The sequence below is a fragment of the Rhineura floridana genome, chromosome 13 (assembly GCF_030035675.1).
Source record: "Rhineura floridana isolate rRhiFlo1 chromosome 13, rRhiFlo1.hap2, whole genome shotgun sequence".
NCBI classification, from domain to species: Eukaryota; Metazoa; Chordata; class Lepidosauria; order Squamata; family Rhineuridae; genus Rhineura; species Rhineura floridana.
In genome coordinates, this window is record NC_084492.1 from 5,235,265 (window position 1) to 5,250,758 (window position 15,494).

The 15,494-nt window shown below is 45.9% G+C and overlaps 1 protein-coding gene across 5 annotated transcripts in view; it reads left to right on the top strand.

Moving 5' to 3' along the window:
* Nucleotides 1-4,932: 4,932 nt before the first annotated feature.
* PEPD (peptidase D) overlaps nucleotides 4,933-15,494 on the top strand; it is a 258,003-nt gene continuing 247,441 nt past the window's right edge. For 3 of the 5 annotated variants that reach the window (XM_061593983.1, XM_061593985.1, XM_061593981.1), the window contains exon 1: nucleotides 4,933-5,013. In XM_061593983.1, the coding sequence (XP_061449967.1) occupies nucleotides 4,952-5,013 (62 nt within the window). In that variant the 5' untranslated portion in view covers nucleotides 4,933-4,951. The other 2 variants (XM_061593984.1, XM_061593982.1) reach the window with 2 other exon arrangements.

Consider the following 15,494-nt stretch of genomic DNA (forward strand, 5'->3'; position numbering starts at 1 on the left):
CAGAATCTCACATCCCCTCACCCCACCCCCAGCAATGATGATACCCCAACACACATTTTTGTATATATATATTGCCTCCAGCTCTTTTCTCCTTCCACTCCTGTCAATTTTTAAACAATTGTTTTCTCCACGCCGTCTCACTCTCTACCTCCTCCCTCGTTGCCTCTTAAGCACCCATAGAGCATGAAGGAAGAACAACGCTGCACAGAAGCCCAATTTGAAGCACATGATTTTTATTCACAAATCAGAGGAGCAGAAGACTTCCCCTGCTCCCCCCCCCCAGTAATGCACAAAAGTGATGCTGGAAACATTACAATTACTCCTCAAAAGTAATGAAGTTACTAATTCTATTACCAGCAAAATGTAATGAAGTTACCCACTCGTTACTCAAAAAAGTAATAAATTACAAGTAATTCGTTACTTGTAACTAGTTACTTCCAAGCTCTGGCTGTGTGTGTATTAACACTCTACCCCCCAACCAACCTGTTTTCCTCTGAACTGCCTCCTCCAAGCTGCAGTTTGTCCTACCTGTCCTAACTGGAAAAACTCTCCAAACAAGAAAGGCTATTGGCTGTGTTTGAGTACCAGTTATTCTTAGATCATAGAATGATAGAATAAGAGAGTTGGAAGGGGCCTGTAAGGACATCGAGTCCACCCCTCTGCTCAATGCAGGAATCCAAATTAAAGCATACCCGACAGATGGCTGTCCAGCTGCCTCTTGAAGGCCTCCAGTGTCGGAGAGCCCACTACCTTCCTTGGTCACTGGTTCCATTGTTGTACCTCTCTAAGAGTTGGGAAGTTTTTCCTGATGTTCAGTCGAAATCTGGCTTCCTGTAACTTGAGCCCATTATTCCATGTCCTGCACTCTGGGATGATCAAGAAGAGATCCTGGCCCTCCTCTGTGTCTCCCTTCAGTCTTCTCTTCCCAATGCTAAACATGCCCAGTTCTTTCAGTTTCTCCTCCGACAGCTTTGTTTCTAGTCCCCTGATCATCCTTGTTGACCTTGAGGTGGAGAGATACACCCACCCACACTGGTAAGCTTGAAACTGCACATAGACAGTTAAAAAGAAGGGCAGAGGGAGTGGAATGAGTCAGGAAAAGCATGACCTAATGTTCCATTGTCCATTGTTCAGCTCATTCCAAATCCACCGATCCCATTTTGCAAGGAAACGACTTTGCGGATCGGGCAGCTAAGGCTACTGCCCTTTCTGCCTCCCCTGCTCCCTTCCTACCTTTCCAAGCCTCACTTACCCCACTCTCTTTCCCCTTCTGATGTCCCACCAGACCTTGATTCTCTTCCTCTCCTCCAATCCTGGGTGTGTCTTTCTGAACAACACCTCTGGAGGCAACATGGCTGCCAACCTTCATTTGATCGCATTTGGCGATCTCCTGATGGCCGCTTGGTCGTTCCTTCCTCTATTCTTTTTTCTCTTGCACAGGCAACCCACTCTGTGGGTCACCTGTCCAAAGGGGGGATGTTACAGCAGATTGAACAACACTGGTATGCCCCCAAGATTACTCCTATTCTGGCTCAAGTAGTTGCCTCCTGCTTAACCTGCCAGAAGTTTAATTCAAGTAAACCAGTGAAAACTGTTCAAGCCTCTACACCCCCTTGCAACTTGATTTTATTGACCTACCCCTTAAACAGCAATGATGGCATATCCTCGTCATCATCTGCCATTTTGGGGGATGGGTGGAAGCCTTTGCAACTCGCAAGGCTGATACCATCACAGTTGCTAAAGTCCTGGTGCAGCACATACTTCCGAGATTTGGATTCCCCCTCCAGATTGACTCAGACGAAGGTCCACATTTCACTGCCCAAGTAATTCAGAAACTTTGCAAAATGCTAGGAATTAAATGGCGGTTACACACCGCATATCATCCACAGTCATCTGGTCTCGTGGAATGCACCAACCAGGCACTGAAGAATCAATTGGCTAAATTAGCCCAGGAGACTGGATTGCCCTGGCTGGAGGTTCTCCCGTTAGCCCTTATGGCTGTGAGAACAACTCAAAATTGGAAACACGGATTGTCACCACATGAAATTCTCTTCGGATGCCCCATGCCCCTAAGTCGATTCCCAAATCCGCTGTCTCTTGAACCCTTGGTAGAAGGCCATAAACAACTGTTGAAATATTGCATCACCATGGCTAATTCCCCCCAAGCCATCTCTTCCAGAGTATCTGCCGCCCAAACGCCCATTACTTTGGAACCGAAACATCCCATCCAACCTGGGGATTGGATCTTGGTCTGGGAGTTTCATCAGAAGCACTGTTTGGAGCCCAGGTGGAATGGCCCATTTCAGGTTCTATTGGTAACATCGACTGCAGTGTGGGTGGCCGAACGGAAGGTGTGGATACATGCGTCTCATTGCCGTCAAATCCTAAAAGGTGACCAGATCCCCAAAGACAACTCTGCTGTGGCTCCTATCCGACTGAGGCAGTGCCAGGAGGGTGACAGTTGGGAGAAGGTAGACCACGAATCCGAAGCGTGCTGCAGGGGAAAGCAAGCCAAGTAAATCCCTACTGCTACAAGGTGCCAATGAGGTGCAACCCCTTCGGGTCACCAAGGCCTAAAACAGAAGCCTCCGAGCTGACTGGAGTGGGAGTTATGAGCCGCCCATTGGAAACTATCTCACAACCACTAAGGGCAAATGGAAGTGGTGGTTAATTGGTCTGGCATTGGTGGTAACCACTGGTCTTACAATATGGGTTTGGTGGAACCTAACAAAAATTGGATAGGAGTAATAATCATTCTCCTCTCATGCATAGATCCTATCGCCACTGAATGGAACCAGAATACCCATTTACAACTGCTGGTGGAAACTGCCACAGCGCTAAACAAAACCACTTGTTGGGTGTGTGTTCATACTCCCGTGCACTATAAAGGAGGTATACCCTTTATAGGGATGCCTCTGAACGCTACTGGTCTAGTAGGAGACGCAGGCCTGACCGCAGATAGACCCTTTAATACGATGAGATATATCTCATTCTTGGGGGTCTCACGAGGTCTAATGTGCCTCATTCTCACAGGAAATGGTACCCTGGTGGGGACCAGTGTATGCCAACAATCTTTGCAGCATGTGGGGAGTAATTGGACACATGCCAATGGAACTCAAAAAAGTAATGTGACACGGCTACATCAAGAGCAGTGTGCAAATTGGGCAGAAGAGTGGAACATGTCAAGTAATTTGATCATGCTCCAATACAAAGAGCCCAAACGCTTGAGAAATTGCAGTGCATGGTGGTGGATCTGTGGTCATGGTCAGCTTGAAAGCATCTGCCTAAAGGGCACAGGGATCCTGCTACTTGGGTCTGGTATTCCCTGGTATCAGAGTTCTGAATACTCTCCCCAAAGGGAGAGTGCGAAATTATTGAGCTTTTGACTCCCAGTCCATTAAAAAAACGGTGACTGCCACTGGGGAATCCTGGTTGAGAGGATTCTTCCCCTTTTATGAGGCAGGTGCAAATCACTTGCAGATATTACAGCTCAGTGCTGTGCTTGAAAATTTCATGAATGAAACTGCTTCTGCTTTATCCCTTGTAAATACTGAATTGCAACAAACTAGACAGGTTGCTCTTCAAAACCGTCTGGCCTTAGATTACCTACTTAGCTCCCAAGTTGGAGTATGTCGATTGATAGGTCCTGAGTGCTGCACCCACATCGTCAATGGTAGAGTTAACATCACTGGCACCATATGTAATATCCATGATTTGGCCCAACAGGTGAATCAGATTCAGAATGAGGGGGTCAACTGGGACATCTGGAGTTGGTTGCCTGATGCGGGAGGTTGGTTAAGAGGGTTACTGAAAGGAGTTATTGTCCTGGGAGTGATTGTTCTATGTATTGGACTATTGTTTTGTTGTGTAATGAACTGTATCCCTATTGTATGCAGAACTTGTACAGATCTCATGAAGCCAAGGATGCAATAGATGACCAAAGCTGAAGTGAAGCAAATGTATTTAGATATGGAACTAGTCAAGGAAACAGAAAGTATGATAATAGAACTAATGAATGTGGACATCTTTGATACATCCAAAGAGGGACTGAGGTGGAAAGACACGCCCACCCCCAGTGGTAAGCTTGAAACTGCACGTAGACAGTTAAAAAGAAGGGCTTAGTGAGTGGAGCGAGTCAGGAAAAGTGTGACCTAATGGAAAAGTACTGGTAATGTGCATGACAAGTCTGAGCATGTCACAGCTTGAAATTCGTGGATTGGTTCAAAGTGGTCATGTGGGTTTATTGGCAAAGGAAAGATTATATAAGGCTGAGTTGGCGAATAGAGAGCAGCTTCTCCTGCACCACCATTTTAGCTCCTTGCGATTGTAAGTAAAACAGCTGTATTAGCCTTCAACCTGTATTCCACCTCGTTCCTGAACAAAGAACTGAGTTAGTGGGGTTCATTTCTCCACGACACCCTCCTCTAAACCTGTTCCAGTTTGTCTACATCCTTCTTAAAAGTGTGGTGTCCAGAACTGGACACAGTACTTAGGATGAAGCCTAACCAGTGCTGAATAGAGGGGAACTAGTTCTTCATGTGATTTGGAAACCATACTTGTTAATGAAGCCTAAAATAGCATTAGCCTTTTTTGCAGCCACATCACCCTGTTGGCTCATATTCAGCTTGTGTTGTATGAGGCAAGTAAACAGTCTATTAATTCTTTTTCTTTTTTGGGCCAAAAAGCAGGATACCTGCAAGTTATTTTGCAAGTTAATTCTCCTAATATAATGCATTTTCACTAATATATTCATTTTTATGCACACCTTCCCTTAACATATGCATTTTTGTAAACAATGGTTGGAGAACTGCATTGGAAAATTCAGATAAGTGCTAATTTTGAAGGATGGCTACGTTTCTGTTCTCACATTTGTTTTGGAAAGTGTGAATTTGATAGCTTCAGCTTTAAATGAGAACTAAATCCCTACTCCCAGGTAAGCAGTCATGACAGGATGCAACATTACAGTTCAACCGTACGCATTTTATCCTACTGTTCAGATGGAATTACTCCCAGGTAAGTAAATAGAAAATTGTAGCCTGAATTTTTAAGATGCCACAGGACTTTTGTTTAGGGTCAGTTTTGTTTTTAATGCACAACCTGTTTCAGAAGCTCGTGCAGGACCGGCTGTTGCAGGGCAAGTCGACCCGAGCCGCAAGTGCATAAGAGACTGTGCAGGGCCTGCGTGAAGGCGAGTAGGCAGTAGTCCTTGAGTGGTGCTCCAAGATGACAGAGTGCCCTATTTTCATTTGTAAAACCCTGGAAACGCAAGCCATTGTGTTGCTGCCTGGTTTTACTGCGGTTCCTGCCGTGTTGCCCTATCACCTGCTTCATATTGTTTTTAATTCATTTTCTGATTTATTGTTGCTTTCAAAAAACAACACCGTGCTGAGAGCTACTTTTAGTTAGGACTTTCGCAGAAGGGAAGGATATTATCATGATCATCTTTAGTATTGAAAACAGGTAGCAGGCAGGCTCAGCCCCGGCAAGCAGCAGCCGCGGGCCTGTTCCTAGGGGAGGAGAACCAGCTCAGCAGCCGTGCAGATTACAAGCACGAAGCAGCCGCAACCCGCGCTCCCTCGACTAGGAGTTCCCCGTTGGCAGAAGCAACCAAGCCTTGTCACGCCCGCCCCGCCCCTCTTTCTAAGCAGCTGACACGGGGTGGGGGAGCAGCGGTCATATGACAGAAGGAGTCCAACGGAGCAAGATGGCTGCGTCCGAGGGGTAAGGGAGAGCTGGTCTTTCCGTTCTGTCCGCCGTCCTGGGATGCCTGCAGAGGCGCCCGTTGGGGAAGACGGGCAACACGAATGGCGGAGGCAGAGGTTGGCTTGCAAGGTGCTTTGCTGGAGCTGGAGGGAGAAATGAGCGTCGCGCTTCCTCGTCTCTTGTGGAGGTGCCCCTTGGAAGCGCTCCGGGCGGGCTCCCGTGCCCTCTGGATCCCCCCCCTGCTGTCAGCCCCCTCTCTGATCTCCCGTCCTTCTGCCCCAAGCGAGGTGGGATGCGTCTTGACGTGCCCCTCGCCCGTGGCTGCAAGATGCGCGAGCGCCAAGTGGCAGGACAATGTTTGCTCCTTCGCTTCGCTTCGTGGCCCCCTGGCTAAATATTTTGTATGTTTAAATCTGTGGCTGCTTTAGGTCACGCAGCACTTTGTTCCGTTATTCTGATGAGTTCTTTACCTGGGAATTTTGTTTATTATATTTGATCTTTCACATGACCTACAAGCTAGTTCTGGAATTCTATTTATTTGCTTACTAGGTATATATCCCACCCTTCCTCCCACTAGAAGCCTAGGGCTATAGTCCACTATATTCTAGTGGAATATAGTGCACGTTTAATGTTAATTTTTGTGATAAATAATACCAGAAATAATCCATTTGCAAACTTGGGAAAATCGCAGGAGTTTTTTGTTAGCTGCAGCTGCTTACGTGACAGGCATCCCAGCATACAGTGCGTTTATTTATTTATTTGTTTATTGCACTTGTATACCGCCCCATAGCCGAAGCTCTCTGGGCGGTTTACAGCAATCAAGCCCTTTGGAAAAGGAAATGGACTGCCTTCAAGTCGATTCCGACTTATGGCGACCCTATGAATAGGGTTTTCATGGTGAGTGGTATTCAGAGGGGGTTTACCATTGCCTCCCTCTGAGGCTGAGAGGCAGTGACTGGCCCAAGGTCACCCAGTGAGCTCCATGGCTGGGTGGGGATTTGAACCCTGGTCTCCCAGGTCGTAGTCCAACACCTTAACTATTACGTCACACTGGCTCCCTCCAGTCCTTTAGTCACGCACATTTAAATTTGTACCAGTATTCCAGCATAGGTGTGGCAGCATTTCCCCCACACACCCCTGTGTCTATACAACTAAAAACATATATATGTCAGATGCTAAAGGGAGAGGGGTTGCATGGTGACAGAAGTATAAGGAGTGAGGGACAAAAAGAAGACCTTTGTTACAGCCGTGTGAAAGACTTGCGTGAAATTTTGGTATATTGGCTGAAAATCTACTGTTCCTTAATGCAACAGGTACTGCAGTGTGAAAGGAATTTTAGAAATCAGGACAGAAGCGCTACCTTTTTAATCCATTAAACTACAGCAAATAAGCCCCATGTCTGAAAGCAGCTTATGTCGTTCACCTTGGGACCCGCATTCCCAATGAGAGGCAGACAACAAAAATAAATGTGTTATTATGTAGCCAGTGTGGCTGAATGTGGTGCTGGCTCTTACGTGATAAGCATGATGGGATCCATTGCGAAGCTTTGTATTTTATGGAATGCACTTGGCCTGTTCCCTTTTTCCATCCCTCTCTTTGTTTTTAGCCTTTCTGTGGTTGGTTGCGTAGTGAGTCCTGCTTCAGAAGGTCGTACAGTACAGCAGAGTCAATAACTTCATATGAACTTTAAAGTCTGTTTATGATGTTTTAGAGTGTTTTTAGTGCTTTTGTTTGCTGCCCTGGGTTCCTAACTGGGAGGAAAGGTGGGATATAAATCTAATAAATAAATAACAACTTATAATGGACCACAATATCAAAAGGGGTGGTGGAGACCCTTGAGGTCAGTGGTATTTTGCAAGCAAAAGGTTGCAGGTTCAATCCGCGAGACACCTCCAAGTGGGCCTGGGCAAGACCTCCTGTCTGAAACCCTAGAGAGCTGCTGCCAGTCTGTGAGCGATGTGGATCAGTGGTCTGATAGGATATCCTAAGGCCAAAGCAGTTATTAAGTGGTGTATCTGGGACATTGAACTCCAAGAACACTTAAGTTTGGCCACACTTTACCCAGATTTTAGGGATAACGTGACAGCATTTGCACTTAGAAATTATTTAATAAAATTGTCTGTCCCTCAATATAGGAAAGCTTTTGCACTAACCAAGTCCAATGCTTTACCTTCTACTTCCCCGGAAGGCAGATTCAGTTCCCTTCTGAGACTGTCTGTGCCCTGGTGCTTCAGGAGAGGTGGAGACAATTGCCCATGTTTTATTCTACTGCTCTTTTTATCATGATTTTAGAGCTATTTTTATTGTTCATATTCTAACAAAAACTCCTGGCAGATCAGACTTATTTTATTTAGAATACCTGTTGTCTGACCGGAACCCCTGGGTCACAAAGAAGATGGCTAGCTTCTGCTATTGATTGTCGGAGAGTAATGACTGAATAATAACAATAATTCTCAATTTTAATGTCTAATATTTTTATGCTTTACAAGGAAATCTGGTGTGGTTTGCTTGGTTTTCTATGTAAAAGAGCTACATCATTTTACTCTTTTCCCATTCCTCACTTCTTGTACATTCTGTATGGATTGGTCCTTGACCATGATAATAATAAAATATAAAGTCAGCTCACTGTGTTTCAGGCAGTGATCCTGGTTACAAGTGTATGTGTGAGCTCATAATATCCTTTGTGTTTCTTGTACAGCAGCTCTAGCGCTGATGTTTATTTATTTATTACATTTATATACCGCCCCATAGCTGAAGCTCTCTGGGCAATTTACAGCAATTAAAAACATTAAAAACAAATATACAAATTTTAAAACACAAGAAACAATTTAAAAACACAATTTTAAAAAATTAAAACCAATTTAAAAAGACATGCTAAAATGCCTTGGGAGAAGAGGAAAGTCTTGACCTGGCACTGAAAAGATAACAGTGTTGGCGCCAGGTGCGCCTTGTCGTTGAGATCATTACGTAATTTGGAGGCCACCCCTGAGAAGGCCCTCTCCCTTGTTGCCATCCTCTGAGCTTCCCTCGGAGTAGGCACCTGGAGGAGGGCCTTAGATGTTGAGCCTAGTGTACTGGTGGGTTCATGTCGGGACATTTGAACTGGACTTGCAGACTTTCTTTCTGATTCAGTATTTGTATCAAGGGGCATAACCTTCAATTGTTTCTATAGCTTCTTTTGGGGAGAATGTTTGTGTCCACACATGTGCACAAGAGTTCTTTTTCCAGTTTCTACCCTTGCTCCCAGTCCTATAAATCACAATATCTGAGGGGGAAGAGATGCATGTAATCTTCACTGAACATGCATGTCAATATACATAAACACACAATTGGTAAATGCCAGTGTGCTGCTTTCATTCCTTCCCCTGTCACTGGAGATCTGCCTATCCAAATGGTAAATGCTGAATGTGAGTTCCAGCTATTCTGTAACAGGAACAACCAAGTTAAACTCTGTGGTAGGTAAAGCTTTAGTGGCAGAACTTTACATGCTGAAGGTCCCAGATTCAGTTCCTTGCAGGTAGGGCTGAGGGAGCCTCCCTCTAAAATCCTGGAGATCTACAGCCAGTCACTGTAGACAGTACTGTGCTAAACAGGCCAGTGATCTGATTTGGAATATGGTATCTCCCTATGCTCCTATTATAGATTTGTTTGTTTTTTCAAAGTAAGGCATCTGTCTGACTCTGCTGTTTCTGCCACGCTTATTCTTGGCAAAGTGCTCCCATTGCTGTTTGTACTGTGCTGTCCCTGAATGCCCTGGGGGAGTTCCCAGTAGATAGAGCAGGTGACCCGGTTGAAGCCCTTGTCACGCTGTGGAACAGTGAGGCGCGTCGGACTCTTGACACGGTTGCCCCCGAGCGCCCTCTCTGGCATTGAGAGCCATTGGTACACCAGTGAGCTAAGGGCAATGAAACAGGCTGGACGACGGCTAGATCGCAAGTGGCAAAAGATGTGCTGTGAGGCTGATCGGGCACAAGTAAAACATCATAAACATGCCAACTCTGTGGTGGTGAGGGAGGCCAAGAAGGCCCATTTCTCTGCCTCCATCGCATCTTCAAGTAGCCGTCCAGTGGAGCTTTTCTGTATTGTCAGGGGTCTGTTGACATCAGCTCCAGGAAATGGAGTTTTAGACTCTTCGGTGGCCCACTGTGAATTGTTTGCAAGACACTTTGAGGGTAAAGTTGCTCGCCTCCATAGCAGTCTTGATGTCCCATCCACATCTACTGTAGTCCCCACTGAGGTGTCCAGTGCAATGTCTGCTGCAACTTCTTGGGAACGGTTTCAGTTGATGTGGCCTGATGACGTAGACAAAGTGCTTGCAATGATGTGGCCCGCAACGTGTCCTCTCGACCCTTGTCCTTCTTAACTTATTAAAGCTTGCCGAGGGGGTTTGACCGAGTGGATCCAGGATGTGGTCAACACATCATTGTGGGAGGGAGTGGTTCCAGCCTCCTTGAAAGAGGCAGTGATCCAACCACTCCTGAAAAAGCCCACCCTGGACTTATTGGTTTGTGACAACTACTGACCAGTTGCAAATTCCCCCTTAGGGAAGGTGATTGAGAGGGTTGTGGCGCAGCAGTTGCAAGTACTCTTGGATGAAACAGATTATCCTGACCCATCCCAGTCTGGGTTCAGGCCTGGTTATGGGACTGAATCGGCCTTGACCATGGTATCCTTCTGGGTCGACTTGGTGAGATGGGTATTGGAGGGACTGTTTTACATGGTTCCGATCCTATCTCCAGGGTTGCTCTTAGAGAATAGCATTGGATGACTGTCTTTCAGCCCCCTGGCAGTTGTGCTGTGGGGTGCTGCAGGGTACCATCTTGTCCCCCATGCTGTTTAACATCTATATGAAGCCCTTGGGAGCGGTCATCAAGAGCTTTGGGGTGAGGTGTCAGCAGTATGCTCACGATACCCAGCTCTGTTTCTCCGTAACATCTGGATCGGGAGAGGCCGTACCTGAACTCAGTGGTAGGCTGGATGAGGGCCAATAAACTGAGTCTGAATCCTAGCAAGACAGAGGCACTGTGGGTTGGTGGTTCCCGAGTTCAGATAATTGGTCAGTTGCTTGCTTTGGATGTGGTCGTACTCCCTCCGAAAAACCAGGCCAGTAGTTTGGAGGTGCTCCTGGATCCATCTTTGTTGCTAGAGGCCCAAGTGACCTCAGTGGCTAGGGGTGCCTTTTACCAGCTTTGGCTGGTAAGACAGCTTGAGCCGTTTCTGGACCGGGATAGCCCGACCACTGTTGTCCACTCACTGGTAACCTCCAGGCTGGCTTACTGCAATGTGCTCTATGTGGGGCTGCCCTTGAGGTTGGTCCAGAAGCTGCAACTGGTGCAAAATGCGGCGGCGAGACTGCTCACTGGGGCAGAGTATCGCCAACATGTCACCCCACTGCTGAAAGAATTGCACTGGCTGCCCATTAGCTATCAGGCCAAGTTCAAGGTTCTAGTTTTGGTGTACAAAGCCCTATACAGCTTGGGACCAGGATACCTGAAAGACCGTCTTATCCCTTATATACCCAGTCGATCACTAAGCTCTGCAGGTGAGGGCCTCCTGCAGATGCCATCTTATCAGGAGGTTCATTCTGCACAACATAGGAAACGGACCTTTAGTGTGGCAGCACCTACCCTGTGGAATTCCCTCCCCTTAAATATTAGGCAGGCGCAATCTCTGATATCTTTTCGGCGCCTTTTGAAGACTTTCCTCTTTCAACAAGCCTTTGAAGTTAAGACCTATCCCAGTCTGCGTCTGTGTTAGAATTGCTTTTTAATATATATATATATATTTAAAAGGCAATATGTTTTTTTAACCCGTTAAAATGTTTTTAAAGATTTTTTTAAAAAATGATTTTAAAGTAGTTTTGTTTTGGTGCATTTTAAGGTCTGTCTTTATGATGTATTGATCTGTTTTTAGCACTTTTGTTTGCCGCCTTGGGCTCCTGCTGGGAGAAAGGGCGGGATATAAATCAAATAATAAATCCTGCTACCTGGTGCGCGTATGCAAGATTCCTCCTGCCCTGTTTGCTAAATCAGGGGTAGCTAACCTGTGATCCTCCAAACATTGCTGGATTCCAAGTTAGTTCAGTCCTAGTTAACATGACCAATTGTCTGGGATGATGTTGGACTCCAACAACATCTGGAGGGCCACTGATTATCCACCCCTGCCCTGAAGGAAGCTTTTGGGATCTTGGTGGCCAAATGCAGCACCACCTGATTCTAAGCCTCTCTTAGTCTTACTTGATCCCTAATATGCATGCATCCTGGTGTATCACCACAACAAATGAATCCCCAAACTGCATCAATCAATTTATTACAGTCAATAGACCAAAAACAAAATAAAAGCAAATAGTACATTAGACTCTCGGAACAAAACAAATTCAAAAATTTTGACATCATCATAGTTATGTAGAACTACTGTAATCTCAGGTTGGTCCCTGGAGATGGCCCTTCCAGTTTCAGATAGTGAGTTGTATAAGTTTTTGCTCTTGTTCCCTCTCCTCTCATCTCCTTCCCTCCTTGCTTCACCCAGGAGCTGCAACCTTCCAGATTGTGCTGGCTGCCTTGAGGTCCTAGGTGGTTTCTCTGTGGATAGTGCTGTTGTGCAGGAACCAGAGTTGGGTGCTCTAGGATCTATCACTGTGAAGCCTGTTTAGCACTGGTGATGTAGTGAGGAGGCCATAGCAGTGGAGAAAGAGATTCTTCTGGAGGATCCTTCCTTGGGTGCTTTGGATTTCCAGCTCTTCATGCCAAGGAGAAGGGGCCACCTGGTGCAGTTGCAGGGACTTCTCCCCACCACTTCCTGAATGCATGAGGTTAGGAGAACTCTGATCCCATGAAAGCTGCCATTCTGCTTCTTTCTGAGCAAGCTTTGCCCTCTGAGCTCAGTGAACCTTGGAACAGCGGTCTTCTGGGAGGAGGGGAGTGCTGGGAGGGAAGGGAGAGGAGTCAAAATGCAGAGGGACCCTAAGCTTGAATCCCCTTGGCACCAGATAGAGCAGCCTTTTCCAACCAGGTGCCCTGCAGATGTTTTGGACTACAACTCCCATCAGTGCTAGCCAACATGGATGTGCTAGCTGGTCCTGATGGGAGTCATAGTCTGAAACATCTGGAGGGCACCAGTTTAGGGAAGGGTGAGATGGAGTGAGGCATATGCTGGCATATCTCTAAGCCAGGGATTCTTAACCTGTGGTTCATGGACCACTAGGGGGGGGTGTCTATGGATGGGCTTCAGGGGGTCTGTAAACTGGGCGCAAAAAATAAATTTCCAATGCAAAAAAATGTTTGCCAAATTTTGTGTTTATGTGCACTTTTCTGGGGAGGGGATACACAGCTTTCATCAGATTCTCAAAGGAGTTGGAGACCCAAAAAAGATTAAGAACCGCTGCTCTAAGCTGTTAATGGTTTGTGAATTGCAGCAGCAGAATGCTTCTGTGTGAGCAAATGCCTTCTGCTCCCATGTTAGCCTTTTTTCTATTTAAAAAATGATTGGTTCCTTTCCTACCCCAAACATGTTTTCAAAGCAACAGTCAGATATTCAAAATCAATTGTGTTTTCTTTGTGCTTTGCTGGGTGTGGCCGGCCTGGTCTATTCATTCTGGTTGGAATGTTAAACCTCATATTGTAAAAGGCGGCCTCTCTAAAGTGAAGTCAGGGTTTTTGATTACGGGGATCAGAATCTTGTCCATACAAAACTTGGATTCTTGATGAAGATGATCAAAGTTCTGACCTTGTTATTTTTTCAGTGTGTTTGCAAAGCACAGCGGTAGAGAAGCACCTTAAGTCCACACTGTGGGATTTGCAAAGCGTTTTCCAAAGAGCCTGAGAGACCTGAATAGACCTCTGGCAGAAGAGCTCACTGTCCCCTGCTGTGCCCCACAGATCTTGGAGTGTGACATTAACTGGCTTTAATGTGCCCATTCCTTCTTGTGCAGTTTGAAAGAGCGTATTAAATATTTCTCTTCTTCCTTTGCAGTCACAGTGGGTTGGAAAGGTGGAATTGCTTGGGTGTGACCAAGATTTTGTTAAATTCTAAGTTTTCCTTTTAGTATAAATAGTGTTTTCTGAGTTGGTCGAAGTGCTGTACATAGTCATTTTGCATCCTTATAGCATCCCTGTCACAGAGGTCAGAATTGTCCTAATGAGGATGCAGAGCAAGCGCCTGCATGTTTCTTGATAGACAAACTACCTTGTTACTCTCACTTTCTGTTTCCCTTCTTCCATCAAATGTGTGTGTTTCACCCAAGGATGGATAGCAGAAAAAGAAAGAAAGAAAAACAATGCCTCAACAGGTGTCAGAAATACACTTTATTGAAGGCCGAACATGTTTCAGAAAATTGTTTCTTCAAGGGCACATTTTTAGAAACAACTCCCTTATCTGGCGGTACTGCCGTAACTCCTGTCCAGCCCTGTGGAGGATAAGGCTACGTTCTGCCTCCGCTGTTGGAGGCACTATGCCTCTGAACATCATTTGCTGGGGGTCATCAGTGGGGAGAGTGCTCTTGTGCCCATGTCCTGCTTGCAGACTTCCCATAAGCATCTGGCTGGCCACTGTGAGAACAGAGTGCTGGACTAGATGGGCTATTGGTCTGATCCAGCAGCCAGGCTCTTCTTACGTTCTTAGTGTGTCTCACAGCAATGTGAGAATTGCTGCTAAAAGTGTGCCCTTCAAGAAGGAATTTGCTGAAACACGGGCCTACAGTAAACTTCATTTCTGGCGCCTTGACTCTTTGCTTGCCAGTGGTGCTGCTCTACTTTAGTGGCTGTTTTCCTCACCTAAGGATGGAGACAGACCTAGATAATGTCTGGTACTGGGATTTTTATTTCCAGAGGTGATGATTTTCCCACCAAAAGGCCTTGGTGCAACCTGAATCCTGAAGAGCCTCATTGGAATGTCTGCTGCCTCCTCCCACAGCCCATGTGAAGACTCTTGCAAAATGCACACTCGCAATTTTCCCACAGCCATTTTTTTTTCTTGCTTGCTCTTTGCTCTGTTGCCATCCAGCCTGGTGAAGACTTTTGGAGAACTTGAAAGCTTGCACCGTATCTTGTGATGTTTTGGTTGGGTCAGTGGACGTTTTGCCCTAATAGGGATTTTGGATTTTTTCTGACAGACCAACACCACTACCTTTCCTTTTTGTCTAGTTTGCCAAGAGTCTTTTAATGAATTAGTGACTTTTAACAAAGAATTGCTTGGGCCACATCAGCCATTCTGCAGCAATTTAAAGGTCTAATCTGTTTATGCTGCTGTTGCTGCTCAGCCGCTGTCATTTTGGTGGCTGTATTGAAAAACTGTTGCTTAGGAGGGTTCTCTAAAATAGGGCAGGGCAGCCTATGGTCCTCCAGATGTCGTTGGGCTCCAAGTTCCATCAGCCCCAGCCAGCATGCCCGGTGGTCAGGGAAGATGGGAGTTGGAGTCCAGCTGCATTTGGAGAGCCTTAGGCTCCCCACCCTGATCTAAGAGTACTTGGGGGCTTTCATTAAACCATAGGAAGTGCTTAGTTTGTTTTCCAGCTGCTCTTGCTTTGTGTCTCTGTAGCATGACAAGTGACGAGGGTGGTTAAACAAGGCTGTTGGGTTCAGATGTTTAGAAAAAGTTTTTTTAAAAGCCATAGTTTTTTTTAAAAAAGCCATGGTTTGTTGTTGGTTTACAAACCATGGCTTATTTTACCTATGGCTTGATGTCACGGCTGAACCATGGTAATAAAAAATTCATGGTTTGTAAGCCAACATAAAACCATGGCTTCACATAAAGATTACTCCAGGCAGGGCATGGATATTAAACAAATGATGGTA